Source organism: Hordeum vulgare, chromosome 1H (genome assembly GCF_904849725.1).
Source record: "Hordeum vulgare subsp. vulgare chromosome 1H, MorexV3_pseudomolecules_assembly, whole genome shotgun sequence".
Taxonomy (NCBI): Eukaryota; Viridiplantae; Streptophyta; class Magnoliopsida; order Poales; family Poaceae; genus Hordeum; species Hordeum vulgare.
The window spans coordinates 27,493,671-27,510,323 of record NC_058518.1 but is presented as its reverse complement, the minus strand read 5'-3'; the positions used below and the strand labels follow the sequence as shown (position 1 = coordinate 27,510,323).

Genomic DNA, 16,653 nt, shown 5'->3' with positions numbered 1-16,653 from the left:
CATCATAGTATGCCCAGGGTATGAATGATACATTTTTCAACACCTTGAAGCGATTAGGTCTTTGTTATCATCACAAGTGTTGCCACAGATGTGCTGCAAATTTCACCATACCGTGGAGCAGCAGAACTTTTATTCTTCTTAATTTTCAAAGATAAACATGTCATGTTTGTATCTTATTGTATATTCCCTCTGTACCTAAATATTTGTAGTTGGTAAAAACTAGTCTAGCACATCCAACTACAAATATTTAGGTACCAAGGGAGTATGTACTCCCTCCTTTCCTAAATACAAGTCTTTTAAGAGATTTCACTAGGTGACTACATATGAAGCAGAATAAATGAATTTATACTCTAAAGTATGTCTATATACATACGTATGTAATTCTCTAATAGAATCTCTAGAAAGACTTATATTTAGGAACGGAGGGAGTATAAACATATGCACTTGCATATCTTTTCAGAAAGAGAAAAGATACAACCATTATCTCAAGAAGCAAAGACAATTTTGAAGCAAAACTATTAATACATCTAAAACATGATAGGTGTTTATCATTACTTAAACAGAAGCCACATCTTCATTTATTCATATTTCATACAGTTCAACGGGAGAAAAAAGGACTTGCTTGCTAATTGCTACCCTATATGACACACAGTACATACTGTTATTGCCAATCTATTTCTTTTAGCTATACATACATACATACCTACACACTCCTACATACATACCATTGTAAATAATAATGCAGACATTTCAAGGACATAAGAATGCTCGATCATAAAAAATAAATAGCATCTTTCCTCCAGTTCAGGACAAATCAACCTGACAAAAGCCATCTCAGATACTCAGTTCCATCACTGTAAGCAGGAGGAGCATCAGGAGCAGCTACCCTCTTCCGCATCAATGTATCAACTGAAATGGGCTTCCTCTTGCGGCCACCTGGATGAGGTCGGAGTTGCTCATCAGCCTCCACGAAATCGCTCTGCCAAGATTTGACGGCAAATTGTGAACATCGTGCGGATTATAAGTTCCTACAACAGAGCATCGTGTGGAGGTAAACTGTGTGATATGATGGTCGTGGTTGCCTTGTATTTACCTCAAAAAGCACGTGAACACTAGATTTCTCATGATTGTCCCTTACATGCTTGTATGAAAACTTCTGGCCACACCCAGAGAATCCGCATGTGAAAGGTCTACTCTGCTCATGAACCGCCTTAATATGCTTGTGCAAATTGGATTTCTGAAGTCCAGAATTATTGAGATAAGAACACAGCAGTTTTGCAATTTATTGCAGAGAAACAAATCCATAAAAAGGCAACATGTGAGATTGCAAATCACACCTTTGAAAATGAGTGCTTGCAATCCTTGAAGCTGCAGTTAATCCTCTCAGTGACAAGCGAACCTTCATGCATTCGCTGATGCCGCTTGAAGTTCTTCTTAAGCTGTTTAGTTTCACAGGTATCACACTGAACATACTGATGACAAGATTGGTTATGGGCCTTGAGGCATTCCACATTAGTAAAAGTCTTCATGCAGCCTGGTTCGCAGCAGATAACTTCAGTGTAATCCAACTTGACTGTATCATGAGATTTGGATCATCAACTTTCAAGATTGTGATTGCTAAGCATATCTTATCACAGCAAGAAAAATAACTATAGAAATATTATAGAAAATCAGTTTCTCACCATGTGATTCCTCGTGTTTCTGTAGCTTGGAAGCATATTTGAACGCTTTCCCACAGTTAGCCTCTGGGCAGATGAACTCTTTCTTGCCTCCAAATTGAGGGCCATCCTTGTGAAATTCCTGAACATGTCTCTGAATATTACCCTTGATACTGAACTTATGGTTACATCCTTCCACAGGGCATATGAATAGTTTTCCTTCATGAGTAAGCAGATGGCGGTTCAAATGGTCCTTCCTGCTATAGCTGAAAGGGCAACCATCTACATGGCAGGCAAAGGGTCTCTGCAACAGTTTTGAAAAGGATACACATCAGAATAGTACTACATACATAGTAGCTTTGACATACATACTACATTGTACATGCATACACATAGTAGGTTCAGCATGCTAAGTAGTACAGTAAAACACATCACAACCAATAAACAGAGCTTGGAACAAGAAACAAGTGCTAGGATAAAAGCAGTTCCAAATGAACAAGCAAACCTGAGGAAGCGCGTGAACGAGGCATTCTTGATGGAGCTTCTCAGGAGGGTCTCCCCTTCCTGATACTGGTCCATTCAAAGCCTCCTGGCATTTTGGAGTTCTTTGGGATCCAATGCTTCACACAATCATATCTCAACATGTAGTCTGCCAAATCAGCACAATTCAGAGAATCAAACCACGGTACACCCACATAATAATACAACAACTGATCCAAATAGCAGTAGTTACATGTCGACACAATTCACTATCAAATGGGAATTGATAATTTTTCCTGCATGGAATATTACTGCGGAACTAAACAGATAACTGACTTGTGCCAAAGAACATGATCTTTATTATTTCAGGGATAATTTGTTTTAGCCCTCAGGGAACACATCATTCACATAAAAATATGCTCAATGAAATATGTATTGTTATCATATCATGTGCACATGCTACAACTACTTGGTTAACTAATGGATCATATATGGAGGGTCATTAAGTGCCTATTGTACTTGAATACTGAGTACGATAACTCAAATGACGCAGCACCAACTATGACATACGAGCACATGACTAACAAGAAGGCACAATTTTTGACAAATATTGGGATGCTAAGACATGAGCATGCAATAGCTTCAAAATACTAAGAGTGCATCACATGTAACGAACAAGAATTAACAGCAAAGTAATTTGACAAAAGAAGGAATAACCTGAAGAAGGGCGTGAAAGAGGCATCCCTGAAGGAGCTTCCCAGGAGGGTCTCCCCATCCTGGTACTAGTCCATTCAGGGCCCTCTCGCATTTTGGAGTTCTTTGGGATCCAATGCTTCACACAATTAAATAGCCTGCGAAAAGTCAGCACACTTCAGCAAATCGGAATACCATACAACAAGCACACTTAGAAACAATCAAGCAGCAACTCTTAATCATCTACAGAGTCCATCGCCGTTAAGAACTGGGTTCCAAACACCACCTCTAAGCGCTTATTTTGCTCTCGAGCATCGACTGAACAGCCAAACAGAATGCATCACTTGCGCCGACAATACGGAAACCCCCTGAACACAAAACTAAAACTCAGGACTAATCAGATACCTCGGGAGAATGGCTCTGCATATGCTGCTTCAGATGCGCCGGCTTCTTGAACCTCGCGCCGCACTCCTTGCAATCATGGCCGATCCCCTTGCCCGGCGCGCCACCGCCACCGCCACCACCACCACCTACGTCGTACTCATCCAGGCCACCCGCTTCGTCCTACAGCACGCAGCGGTAACACTTCAGCTCACGCACAATTCACAGCTCCCGCAGAAATCGGTAGCGCGGGTGCTTTAACAAGAACTGACAGCACCACGTCCACCTTATGGTGCTCGAGGACGTGGTCTCGGATCAGCCGCTTCTTCGAGCGCACGACGCCGCAGAACTCGCACTTGTACCGCCTGATGTCCCTCACAGGGGCGGCCGCCGCCGAGGTCACTGTCGCTCCGAGGACGCCGCCACCGTCAGGATCTGCTTCACCCATCTGGTCTGACCAACCCCTGAATTCGCGTCAGGAAACTCACGAAGCAGAGACGATTACAGCGAGAAATCGACCGAGATCGACAAAACCGGCGGCTCCGGCGGCACCAGTAGCCGGCGAATTACCTCGGATCGTGGAGGAACCCGCCGGATATCGCAGAATCGCGAGCGAGTGGTCGGGACTCGGGAGGCTCGCGGCGGCGCAGTGGAGGAAGAGGAACCCTCGAGCACACCACCCGAATGGAGAGGAGGATGAGGAGCCACCGAGCCAGTGACACGCGTCCAGGAATTAGTAGCAGAGCCTAACCGGGCCGATACAGGGCCCACTTTCGGGTTCGCGTTGGGCTCCACTCCGGACTGTGGGTCTGGGTTGGGCTTTCCGTGGGCCAATGGCCCGTCGGGCGGCGACTCGCTCGCACGTGTGCTGCCGTTTCCTCGGCTCGCTCTCCCACCCGCTGTGGCTGAGGCGCGAGACCGTACGCTGGACTGCCGCTGCACGCTCCCCCGGCCTCTCCCCGACCTCGTCGTCGCCGGCGATGGCCGCCATGGTCGCCGCGGCAGCCCCCGCGCGGCTCGTCCCTCCGCGCCTCTCCGCCCCGTGGCTGCACGCGGTTCATCTTCGCCCAGCGCCGGGGCGGCTCCTCACGGTGGTCGCCGCGTCGCGTCGGAGCCCCGGCGACGGCGGGAGGAAGGGGAGGAGGAAGCGGGGAAGGCGCGCCACCGAGGCCGACCAGGAGGACGGCGGCCTCTCTGTCGGCTCCGGTAAGCCGCCCGCCCCCACCCTCCACCCTGGTAGCTCCAACCGTCCTCCGCTCTTATCAGCTTGGTTGGAATCTTCGAAGCCCCATGAGCTTGATTCACAGTTGGTTGAGAACCGATATAGCCCAAGGATATTGTTGTTAGATTAGCATTTTTCGTGATTTCTGAACATGAATTCCAGGTCAATTTTGATTGTACATTGACCAGCGCTATCCACTGAACCACTGCTCATATTTTATTGTGAGCTTAACTATGAGCTTCCTCTTGTGGACGTATGTTGCAGAGGTGGAGAAGAAGAGTTCCACCCCGCGTGCAACCGTCGATGATGGAAGCGTGAAGCCTGCGCTGGAAGCCAACGTGGCCCCGAAAGACTCGGCCATCAGAAGAGTTGCACTGGTGGTGAGTCTTTGCATGTGGATGTGGTGAAATTAGTTTTGGTGGTATAACAATAATTCACTGTTTGTGCTGAGAGGCGAGCTCGGAAATTTCTCTTGTTGCAGGTCATCGCTGCGGTATTATTCGGCGTTAGCATCGCCTTGAAGGATGGGGTTGAGAAGGCATCGGAATATTTTGCAGGGTGTGTGCTATGCATCTCCACTAATCTTTAACATTGACGCTGTTTTACCCAACTTTTGGAGGTGTGGTTCTTCTCTGCATTAGAATTTTCAAGACCATATAAGAGCTCATTTGAGAATCGAATGCATCATTGCATCCTAGCTTCACTAGATGCTTGAATGAATGTATGGCTATGTTCCAGACATAACCGTGTAGGAAAATGTTCTAACAAATAGGATGGGGGCTAATAAAAGTAACAATCAGTGCACTGTGTAAGCTCAATCTTCGGGTTGTGCAAGTTAGTTTGCTACTTTACTTCGTTACAACTTTGCATATCTTTACATGATTTCTTAGAAAAGCTCTCCTTCTTAATTTCTTCTATATTCAAGGTATAACAATGTGATCAGGTTCTGTTATGTTACAGCTATTTGTTGGAACAGAGTTTGTCGGTGGACAATCTCTTTGTTTTTATTCTGGTCTTCAAGTATTTTAAAGTGCCACTGGAGTACCAGGTACAGTTAATGGCTAATGTGATAGGCAAAGTCCTAATATACTTTGTGATTTTCTGCTCACTCTTTTCTGACATTGGAAACAAGAATCGGGTGCTTTCTTATGGTATTGCCGGAGCAGTGATCTTTCGTGCAGTGTTGATCATCCTAGGAGTAGCTACCATTCAGGTTGGTTGTTCTCCCATGTTACCATTATTATTTTTATCCGTTTGTAATAATGCTTATAAGTTCCTCACGTTCTGTAGAGTTTTGAAGCGGTGAACTTATTTTTTGCTGCGATCCTGCTATTCTCTTCCTACAAGGTAAAGCTGTTCTCCCGCGTAAAAAAAGGGGATCATGCTTTTCATATTTCCTTTTTCTTTTGCATATATAATTACTTTGGCTGTTATTCATTGGCAACTTCCTTTATGAGAAGTTCTTGCTAGCACTTCTTTTCCCGTACGATTCCAGAAAAGAATTGGGTTCCACTCTCATAAGATAACGGAACAGAAAGCATAAACTTCACTGGGAATAAAAGGAAGTAAATCCTTCTGTGGGTGCTAGTCTTTTTTAAGTGCTAGCAAGAACTGCAATGGAGGGTGACTAATCTTTTTTAATTTGTGGATGCACGGTTGGATGCGGATGGTCTAAAGAACTGTTTGATGCTGGTTATTTTGGCTGAAATATGAGCTGGGCTGGGGTGCAGATATCCCCCATGTAATATGTAATAAGTTTGCGTTCATTTAAAACTTTGCTTTCCTAGATCAGCTGATTAGCCTTAGGGGGTGGCAGCTTTAGCTCGCTCTTTTACCTTTTGCACCAGGATGATTTTTTTCCTTTGGCAAATGCACAGTCTGATCCCTGTCTTTTAAAAATTTGTTCAAGCAATTTAGTTGCATGTACTATCTTACCACAAACTTATTCAACAGAACCCTTCCATCGTTTAGCAGCTAGTGGTCCAATGGATCCCCCCCCCCCCTCTTTTCGTATATTGGGTCTTGTTCCAGTATATTATAACAATTGGACCTAGTTCTTACATGAGTCCGTAAGTTGTCACGGACCCAATTCAATTTTTGGTTGCTTAATTGGAGTGGCACTTCAATAAGTAGTATGATTTTTTTAGTAACTCCAGGTATGTTAATATAACCAATACATGTGGATGCTAACGGCCATACTCATATGACAGCTATTTGCTGGAGACGACGAAGAATCTGATCTGACTGATAACTTCATTGTGAAAACATGCCAAAAATTCATTCCTGTCACTGGTAAATAACTTCATTAAATGATTTTCAGTTTTTCTTATCTTTTTGTTATTTAGGTTATCAGCCTCTTCCACTTTCAGTTCCAGATAATAGCCACGATGACCAGATCCTCACTGGAATTTTGAAATATTTCTTTTGAGAATTAACTCCTTATTTACAGTAATTAGTAGTCACTCTTTGCATGGGTGATGAACTCACTCTTTTGTTTCTTTTATCAGATTTCTATGACGGTGATCGGTTTTTGACAAATCAAGATGGTATATGGAAAGTAAGTGGTGTCTGATTTAAGCATGGGCAATTATCACAACAGCTATTGCATAAGCTTGTTACTCGATATGATTACTAACTAGTTACGGAATGTGATATGTCTATGCCCTGTTCCAGTAACATGGAAATTTTATCAATTCCACTAAATGTTTGACTGGTTTACTAATTCTGCATGCACGGAAAGCAAACGCCAGCAGCAACATTGCGTGTTTGAGTGAACCATCTCAAAGACATATTTCAACTTCGTAAAGCTATTTGTTCCTGAATATGCCATTCTTTGTTTGATGTCTGCAGGCCACCCCATTACTCTTGACTCTGGCAGTGATCGAGCTAAGTGATATTGCTTTTGCTGTAAGTTCGTTCTCAATATTTCCCGCGTGATGTTTCCCTTTCCATTTTAGTGCCACGAGCATGGGGATTAACATCTTCAGTTTGTAGGTCGACTCAATACCAGCAATCTTTGGTGTGACAAGAGACCCACTTATAATATTGTCATCAAATATTTTTGCTATTTCTGGTAGAACTTCTTTCTGTCCCTACGAACAAACTGTGTGCTACGTTTTTTTTTCTATTCATAGACAAATGGAACATTTTTAACCTTAAACTCTCCATCATTAGTGATGGATTACACTGCCGACTTTTGATCTGTGTATGTTTTCAAAACGTGTCTTCCTCATAAGACTTTGTTCTTTCATTCTTGCTTTCTGTACATGGTTTTGAAGTTATCTGTTCCATTGAGTTTTCGTAAGTTTATATAATGTGAAGTTAATAGCTCAATGTGTATTTTTTAAATCGCTGAAATCTGCTTCTGTTAATTCAGCCACATGTTGGGGCTATTGCCTATTAGTAATGCCAACCCTAGCTTCGTAGCAGTCTTTGATGTTCATGTTTGTCTTCTCTAATTACAAGAAACTGATACGTATGGCCAACTAATTTCATCATTTTTATGCCGTTGAGCAATTGGTAATCACATGTATTATACAATGAAAAATAACTAAAAAGTGATGCATGAAAAAGCACCTTGGATACCTTAGGTGTTGATGTAGAATATTTAGACTTAGCGCAAATATGTGCATTCCGAATATACTGTGAAGTGTTAACGTTATAACATGACGGAATTATCCTGTAGGCCTGAGGTCACTCTACGTACTCATTTCTGAGAGCATGTCCGAGTTGGAGTATCTGCAGGTAAATTTTCTTTGCTCTTTTAAAGTTTCTTGAAATATTTAGTGATTATTATTGAATACATAATATCACTTCCTCTTTTAAAGTTTGTTGAAATATCTACTTATTGTTAAATACATAAAGAATTTCCAGTAGTTATGCATTTTTACCATTTATAGTTTCTACACTTCACTTCTAACAAACCAACCATTCAAAAATTTCAAATTTTCCATTGAGACCTGTCCAGGTAGTGATAACTGGCTGGTGATTGCCTTCTTGCTGCCATTTTCTTTAACCCCCATGTGCATGTATTGGTTCATGATGGTCAAGGGTAGGGGTGCAAGCGGCAACTCGCTTCGTCCCGTGAAACTCATCAATTAGTTTAAAATTTGCTCGTCACTTGCTTAAAATTAACACTTCATTTATACTATGGTATTGCCCACTGGCCCGCCCCACGTGCATCCCTACATATTTGTCTATTATGTATTTCGTGTCACTTATTGCTGTTGGTAATGTGCTCTCCAGCCTGCTGTTGGTATCGTTTTGGGCTTCATAGGGGCAAAGATGATCTTTGACTTTTTTGGTGAGCAATCATGGTTGTTATACTCATTGCATTCCACACTATGATCTGTCACCATTAACAGACCATGCTGATTATGCTGATTTGTGGCAGGTTATCATATACCAACTGAAGCTTCCCTTGCTGTTGTTACCACATGTCTTAGCGGTGGAGTAATATTGAGTCTTAGGAAAGCATCAAGTGAGAAACGTGACAAGTAGCCACATGGTGTGGAGAAGGTAAAATCATTGAATTTAACATTGATGTATTCTTTCACAGATGGTCATACTACAACATATGGATGTTATTTACAACAACAACAAAGCCTTTAGTCCCAAACAAGTTGGGGTAGGCTAGTGGTGAAACCCATAAGATCTTGCGATCAACTCATGGTACTGGCACAACCTAGAAAAATTTGCCCATTTCTCACTAAAGAATGTTTATGTTAGAGTACCTGATGGGCCTGGGCCCGTTAGTCTTAGGGTTTGCTTAGGGGTCAAGTAAGTCTTACTTGGGAGTCAAGTAAACCTTTCTATATATGGAGAGGAGATGTATCAATCTAATGAGGCAAGAATTAAGAAGGAAAACCCTTTTCCCTCTTGCCCGGCCATGGGAAAGGAACCCCACGGCCGGCTCTCTCGCGCCCTCGCAGCTCTCTCTCTCTCTTGCTCAAACCCTAGCAACCATAACATCTGGTATCAGATTTCTCAGGCTCGATCATGTTCACCCCGTCGCCACCGCTTCCTGTCGCCCTCACGCCGGAGGAGATCGCCGGAGCAATCTGCGATCTCACCACCGCCGTCCAAGGGATCTGCCTCTTCCTGGCCGGTCCCTACGGACCGCCGCCGACCGCGCCATCAGTCGCCGCCTACGGGCCGACGCGGCTGTCGTGGCAGCCGCCGCACCAGGCGGCCTCCGCCGCGATCGCCGGGCCGCGGCAAACCACGCTGCTGCTGTCGTCGCCGCCACTCGACGCCAGGCTGCTGCTGCAGCCGCCGCTGCCGCTCCCCGTCTCCGGGCCAATCTATACGTCGGCCTGGGCGTCGCCGCACATCCAGTCGCCACCGGCGCCACCCCAATAGTACGGCGGGCCCTCCCGCTTCGCCGGTCCCGACGGTGCGCCATTCCACGGGGGGTCCTCCATGGTCACAGCACCGGTGTCGACCCCCGCACGGCCGCCGCCGCCGCCCTCGGCTGCGACCACGGCGCCGGTCATCACATTCCAGCATGGGATGCCCTACGACAGGACTATGACGACCTCGTTCCCAGCAGCGCCACCGCCGTCCCAGGACAATCCCATCCAACATATCAAGTTCCAGCCGTCGCCGGCACCGCTTCCGGCTTGGATCGCTACCCACCACGTGTCGGCGGCGGTGATGCTGCAGGCTGCTGCGCGCGGCCTCCTAGCACGTCGGCATGTGCGGGAGATGCTTGATTTGCTGCTGCAGCTCCTCCAAGTTGCGCTTCGCGGTGCAACGGACCTCGATCTCGTCCGTTGCGTGGGGGATCTTGGGCATGCGGTTTCCCCCACGGGCGGCGGGCATGCTGTTTTTCCCACGGGCGACGACCTCCAAGTCTGCGACATCGGCAGTCAGCCGGCGGGGAGAAGACATGGTGTCACCGACAGGAGCGCACCGCGTAGCACCACTGCATTCCGCCGCCGGCCGCCGCGAGGGCTCCCTTGGTCCCGATGGTGTCCTTGGGATCCAGGGGGCTGCAAACGCACAAGTTTGGCATGCGGAGGATTCTCACCTTATCGTTCAGAGTCAAAAATAAAGAGTCGGAGTCTCATTCGGGTTAGCTTATTTCAGGTCAATACAATAGGCCGAGATGTAAAAGGCTTGTTTTTCAGGCGTTAGGGTTGTGTTGGGTCGAATCGTCGTTAGGTTGCCTCGAGCTGCATGTCCAGGTGGGGTGTAGTGTTAGAGTACGTGATGGGCATGGGCCCGTTAGTCTTAGGGTTTGCTTAGGGGTCAAGTAAGCCTTACTGGGAGTCAAGTAAACCTCTCTATATATGGAGAGGAGATGTATCAATTTAATGAGGCAAGAATTAAGAAGGAAAACCCTTTTCCCTCTTGCCCGTCTGTGGGAAAGGACCCCCACGGCCAGCTCTCTCGCGCCCTCGCAGCTCTCTCTCTCCCGCTCAAACCCTAGCAACCATAACAGTTTATGTGACTACATTGAAGAATCTAGCTTGATAAAACATGTACGGGCTTCTGTTCTAAGGAATCTTGGAGGATTTTAATCCTTCACAATTTTTCCTACGTGAGTTGTTTGATTCATAGGATTGTAAACCATAGAAGTTTTTCCTAGGATTCAGTTGCACTATATTTCTTAGGAAATTTTCCATCGACTCCAACCTCTTTGAAAGAATCCTACGCTTTTCCTATGCACAATCAAACATCATTACAATCCTGTAGTATCATGGTGGCATGCCAGTCTATTCCTATGTTTTGGAAATCCTGCGAATCAAAGAGGCCCCTACATGTAGGTTTAACTGATCCTGGTTCGTAGTTCAAATACCCTTGTTTTCCTGTTAGATCAAATTTAACTAGAAAGAATCTGCAAGTGTTAACTGTTAAAAGAACAAGAAGCGCCTCAAATGGATTTGGCTTCATAATGATTGTTAGGGCTTTGTGCATGCTTGGCATAAATTAGGCTGATACGTACTTAACTACTTTGAGTCATCCATGTACTACCATTCTACTACACCTGGTATGATTTTGGAGCTAGTGACCTGATCATTTTGCCAAGAATCCTATAGTGTACAATATATGAGCAGCCTTGGGTTTGTCTATACCCATCAATATTTTAGTTGAAGTGATTATTATTAAAAATCCTGGAGCTTATTTTAGCTTTTTAAGCAACCTTCTGGGTGCTGTAGGCAAGAACCACACCATGTAGTATGCACAGTATAACATATCCTTCTGGTTTGCTTTTCAGTCTTTGCTTTTCGAATATGTTCAGATCAGACTCATTCTAGTTGTCGTTCCATCAAAATCTAGTGATTCATTTTTTTAAAATGATGGGACGGTCATGTCACGAGTTGTTGGAAAAGTCGTGTTGGATCATACGATACTTGTGTTGTTAGACATTACATATTCAACAAAGCAATTATGCCTATGCGTAGGGGACATGTTAGTATATCTTGGTTTCTTCCATGTGGAATCCTTGTTGCATGTCATGGCACTGAACACATACATATAAGCCGTTTCCTTTCTCTCGATGCAGCATGGTTCACTCACTATCCGCCAGCCATGACTGAGTATAGAAAGAAGCAACATGCACCATTTGTTCAAAGTTTGCATAATGCAACAGCGCAAGTAACTGTCTGCATTTGTCGGTGAATTTGATAACAATCAAGCTGATTGTGACCAAGATTGATGCTCAAGGCATGACATAGATGCCTGATGCCTGAATTGATAAGTTACAAAATCCAAATGCTATAGGTTCCTTCTGAAGCAGAAGGTTATGGTGACAGGTGATGCTAAGTCGGCGACCACCTATTGTGAGGCAGTTTTTGTCATGGATGTTAGCTGTTCATAAGATTTAGCTTGTCCTAGACATGATGGTACGTACGTCATGCATGTAACTTAGCAATACTATGCCTGGTGCAGCCGTAATGTAAGTAGCAATTGATTCTTTGATTCTCCTGCCGACCAAACCTCACTTGTAGAAACATGATGTCAAATGTAATTTGTTACTGCATTTCCGCAATGCGCAGCCATTTCATTATGTACAATCTAACATATTTTGTTGCTTACAAACCACACACATAGATTCAGATCACACATCCTCCAGAATTACAATAGCATAATAGCACAACAGAACAAAAAATCAAGCCATTAAACATTCACAGATAACATGATAATTTCACCAAGGGAAGAACCAAACCAGAATATGTTTATTGTTCAATCTCAAGTCTGAAACTGGAATGACCAAATGACCTTATGAACGACTATGCGAATGACACGACATATCTACAATTTTTGGAGAACTAAACACAGACCTTCTCAAAGACATGATGTATCTAAAATATACTCCCTCCGTTCACTATTATAAGATGTTCCAGCTTTCTGATTTGAATGTATATAGACGCATTTTAGTGTGTTTGTTCACTCATTTCAGTCCGTATGTAGTTCATATTAAAATATCCAAAACATCTAATATTTGTGATCGGAGGGAATATATATATAACTAAACGGTGCTAACTTTCTGGCAGGTAACTGACTCACACCTTTGTGCCATCGGCATCAGCAGCATAAACCTGGCCATATTCGCCCTTGTCATCCTCATCCTCATCCAGATAGTCAGCCCTTGCATTGAGGGCCAGCATCTGGCAAACAAGCCAGAACAGAGCAGCATCAAGGGCCAGGAAAGCGGCGCCTCCGAAGAGGCCGGTCTTTGCAGTGGGGCACAGGGTATCCATGTCATGGTGAACGTTACTGGTGCGATGGTGGCCCTCCGTGATCGTTGCCCAGAGCAGCATTGCAAAAGCCAGAGCTGACACCAGCCTGATTTCATAAGAACAAGTCAGTAGAATGAACAATGTGAAACTTGATTACCATAAAAGTAAATAGGTATTAAGTGCAGGAAACAGCAGTTTGCATGATGTAATGATTCAATTAGTTATACAGGGGAAATATAACAGCTTGCAGAATTAAACACTTGAACATCAAGCCTGAACCATCAATGGCAGAATTAAACACTTGAACATTAAGCCTCAATGAATCCCCTAGAGGATAATCCATTTGACTGAAGAAATATAATGTTGGCACTGTTCAGCATTTATCTATGAAGTGTACACCAACAAAAGCAACCAGGGTCCATCAAACGACTGACCCTGCATAGCTAAAGTTCATCAAATGGCAGAGCTCAACAGGTGAACCAACATTTAGTACATATGAAATTCTTGGCCACAGAGCCAAAGGGAACTTACTCAGCAATAACAAAGAAGACGGACAAGCTGGTGCTCTGAAATAACGCTCCACGAGGAACCGACTTGCCCTTGTACGGGTAAAAGATGGCCACGTGCCCAATGATCGCAGCTAATACAAGTGCTACAATGGACAGGCTTCCCATTGCAACCGTTGGGTCACTCGGGAACTTGCATATGACAACATCCTTTCCCTTGATAGGAGTTCCATAAGGAGGCTGCATGAACAGCAAAACGAAATCCACACAAAGTTAAACCATACAGAAGAGATCCATAACAAGTTATGGACAGCTAAGAGGAAATATGCAGTTCTAGGTTTCCATAATTAATTTGATTATTATTATTATGCTCCCCTATACACAGTTGGACCGTTCTCGAGTGAAGTAAATAAATTTGATTATGGTCCTGTCATGGGACCTGAAATCCGCATCTCCCAGCAACATTATCGCAAAGGAGGCGGTTCCTAAACTGACGTGTGCTAGTATTTTCTTTTTTACTGAAAAACATATCCCGGAACATGTACTTAGTTGAGCGCTCTCCACAAGAAAGCGCATGCATGATTCATCATATAGCAACAGATGAACAAGGCAGACCTTTTTGTTTTCCGCGACGACGCCGAGCAGAAACGCGAGGAGGCCAAACAAGGAGACGGTGAGGGCGATCCGCTGCGCCGAAGTCAGACCCATCGCTCCTGCATAGCAATGCACATATACCATCGGGTGAGAGGCGAAATCAGTAGCAACGCAACATGAAGGAATGTGTCATCGCAACGGGCATGGCAACAGCAGCAAATGCAACTAGAAAAAATAAAAATAAAAATTGCAACTAGGCTAGTAACAACATCTTGTATCCACAACCGGCATCCTCCGCAACTAGGCTAGTAACAACATCTTGTATCCACAACCGGCATCCTCCGCCCGGTGCCACAACTGCCAAATAAATAAACTAGCGCCGGATAAATAAACTAGCAGTAAATGCCTGCATTTTCAGATTCTAAATAAGGATGGGTATGATGAGTTGTCGAGGGGAATCTGCGCATCCCGAAATCACATTGGGGGACAAAAGAAAATGGTACGGTGCTAGTCTGCCGACAATCTACCGAGGCCCGTCGCGCCCGCGCCGGCGCATCGATCCCGCCCCCCGCTCCCCGCTGCCGGACCGAGAAGCGAAGCTGATCGGCGAAACCACCGTCCCATCCCCTCCCCTCCCCACACCGGAGGAGGGAGAGCCGATGGACGGACGGATGGATCGGTCCGCGTCCCACTCCCGTCCCCATCCCCACCGGGCAACCAACGCGAAGAGGCTTGAGAGAGGATCGAGATCGGGCCGGATTACCGCGGGCGGAGACGTCGGAAGGAGGTGGCCGGCCGGGAACCCTAGCGCCACCGCGCGCGAATCTCTCTTCTCCCCAGTCTGTGGGACGATGGAGGAAGGAAGGAAGGTCTGTGGTCAACTCCGCCCCACAGGTCACGGAGGGATATAGGAGTGGGCGGTGTCAGGCTGCGGGTGGGCCCGGCGGGGCCGCTTCGGACGGCACGCGGTTGGGCTTTTGCGGGGCCGCGGGGAGCGCGGGGAAAACAGAACCGAGAATCTTTGTCTTCGTTACAGATTACACAAAGACCGAATCTTTCTTAACTGAATCTCGACCGAAAATATAATACTCCTACTGTACTAACTGGATCTCGTTTCGTTCAGAGTCTCTGTGGACGAGTTTGTTTACCTGCATTAGCCTCAATCAGCCCCATGAGAAAAGAAAATGGTCTATTTTATTGCCTGGCCCCCATATAATTCTTGATCCGTACAAACCTTAAAGTAGTGTTCAGCTAAATTCACTATAAACGACCGAATCGATAGTTTTTAGCGAGCCAGGCTGGAAGGATGCAGGGTAAGGGAACGTCGCGCTCCGCGGCTGTAGTCAGAGAGATGGTGGGAGCGAGGGCACGTCTTTGAGAAAGCGACGGGACGGATTTGCGTCACAGCCTGTCGATTCGTGGTCGCCCTATATATCTAGGGTGACCGGCGCGCCAAAACTCCCGCCATCACCCCCTCCCCCATCTCGACCTTTCACTCCAGCCTGGATCCACCTCGCAACACACTTTTATCCCACTATCAAAGAAGATGGAGAGAAAGATTCAAAATGAGAAAGAAAGAAGGAAAACGAAAAGAGAGAATGTGAAAGTAGGTGACCTTGGATGGGATTCTCTCATCTAGTCAGAAGTTGAACAAGAAATTCGGATCGTGGAAAATAAACAAAAATGCGAGAGTTGAGGTTGGCGGGCCTAAAATCTGGTGGGAACACTAGAAGATCCTTCTTCAAGAAATATGAAGATTACACATAGTATTGACCGCAAGCAGCTTGTTGACACTACCTATCACCTTAACGAGAAAACCAACCAATTTAAGAACAAAAAGAATATCATATGTGCCACATCGTAGATCAAACGAAAATTTGGGGGCCGTTTCAACAATTTTAGGCCGTCAACCCTGATGATGCAAGATTGAGAAAGAGGGATGATATACGAGAGATATCTCAATCTTCTCTAGAATATAAAGAGCTGTTAGAACTAGCCAGCTCTAGGGATCTGCGTATTAAGCAGATTAAACAGATTGCTAAAGAGAGGTTAGCTTTACATAGGCTTCCAACAAATCCAATAAAAGAATTTCTTAAGACAACGCATGCATGAAGATGACTTGACTCTTAACTTACACAAACACTTTAAGAGTGAAGAAAGGGAAGAACTGACGAATTGACAAGCTCTCTTTCTCATGAAGCACTAAAATATAAGTTAGATGTTGTATTTGATACCTTTAAACAAACCTATTACAATAAACAGTATTGGATACCTAAAACAAATTTAGACAAACATGAATTAAATAATTCTTTAAGAGATACAACTACTCCGGCGATCGGCTGGCTACGGCGACGGATCCACTCCTCCTCTTCTTCTTTGTGCCGCACCTCCATCGCAGCTCCTCCGATGGTGTTTGTAAGTTCGATCACCCC

At 45.0% G+C, this 16,653-nt stretch overlaps 4 protein-coding genes across 7 annotated transcripts; 2 read left to right on the top strand and 2 right to left on the bottom strand.

The window, feature by feature from the left end:
- Positions 1-518: 518 nt before the first annotated feature.
- On the bottom strand, positions 519-3,954 carry LOC123398959 (transcription factor IIIA-like). Of its 4 annotated transcripts, none has more exons than XM_045093550.1 (7): positions 3,783-3,954; positions 3,499-3,676; positions 3,237-3,395; positions 1,683-1,962; positions 1,338-1,573; positions 1,094-1,237; positions 519-979 (listed from the first exon to the last, which is right to left on the bottom strand). In XM_045093550.1, the coding sequence occupies exons 2-7, from the start codon at positions 3,658-3,660 to the stop codon at positions 815-817; spliced, it is 1,146 nt and encodes a 381-aa protein (XP_044949485.1). In that variant the 5' UTR covers positions 3,661-3,676; positions 3,783-3,954; the 3' UTR covers positions 519-814. The 4 variants fall into 4 exon arrangements, with proteins under 4 accessions (XP_044949485.1, XP_044949552.1, XP_044949422.1 ...); XM_045093617.1 differs by having other exon boundaries at positions 3,499-3,665; positions 3,783-3,933; XM_045093487.1 differs by having other exon boundaries at positions 1,338-1,534; positions 3,499-3,665; positions 3,783-3,932.
- Positions 3,955-4,030: 76 nt separating this feature from the next.
- LOC123398869 (thylakoid membrane protein TERC, chloroplastic) lies at positions 4,031-12,448 on the top strand. Its single transcript, XM_045093349.1, has 14 exons — positions 4,031-4,418; positions 4,699-4,814; positions 4,916-4,992; positions 5,395-5,482; positions 5,567-5,647; positions 5,725-5,781; positions 6,645-6,726; positions 6,942-6,991; positions 7,285-7,341; positions 7,429-7,507; positions 8,120-8,178; positions 8,680-8,737; positions 8,828-8,952; positions 11,945-12,448. The coding sequence occupies exons 1-13, from the start codon at positions 4,046-4,048 to the stop codon at positions 8,932-8,934; spliced, it is 1,284 nt and encodes a 427-aa protein (XP_044949284.1). The 5' UTR covers positions 4,031-4,045; the 3' UTR covers positions 8,935-8,952; positions 11,945-12,448.
- On the top strand, positions 9,662-10,776 carry LOC123399255. Its single transcript, XM_045093706.1, has one exon. It carries the CDS (start codon positions 9,856-9,858, stop codon positions 10,570-10,572), a length of 717 nt encoding a protein of 238 aa, XP_044949641.1. The 5' UTR covers positions 9,662-9,855; the 3' UTR covers positions 10,573-10,776.
- Positions 12,449-12,565: 117 nt separating the features above from the next.
- On the bottom strand, positions 12,566-15,133 carry LOC123399352. The gene is made up of 4 exons (XM_045093801.1): positions 14,985-15,133; positions 14,243-14,340; positions 13,653-13,867; positions 12,566-13,227 (listed from the first exon to the last, which is right to left on the bottom strand). Exons 2-4 carry the CDS (start codon positions 14,333-14,335, stop codon positions 12,945-12,947), a joined length of 591 nt encoding a protein of 196 aa, XP_044949736.1. The 5' UTR covers positions 14,336-14,340; positions 14,985-15,133; the 3' UTR covers positions 12,566-12,944.
- Between the last annotated feature and the right edge of the window lie 1,520 nt (positions 15,134-16,653).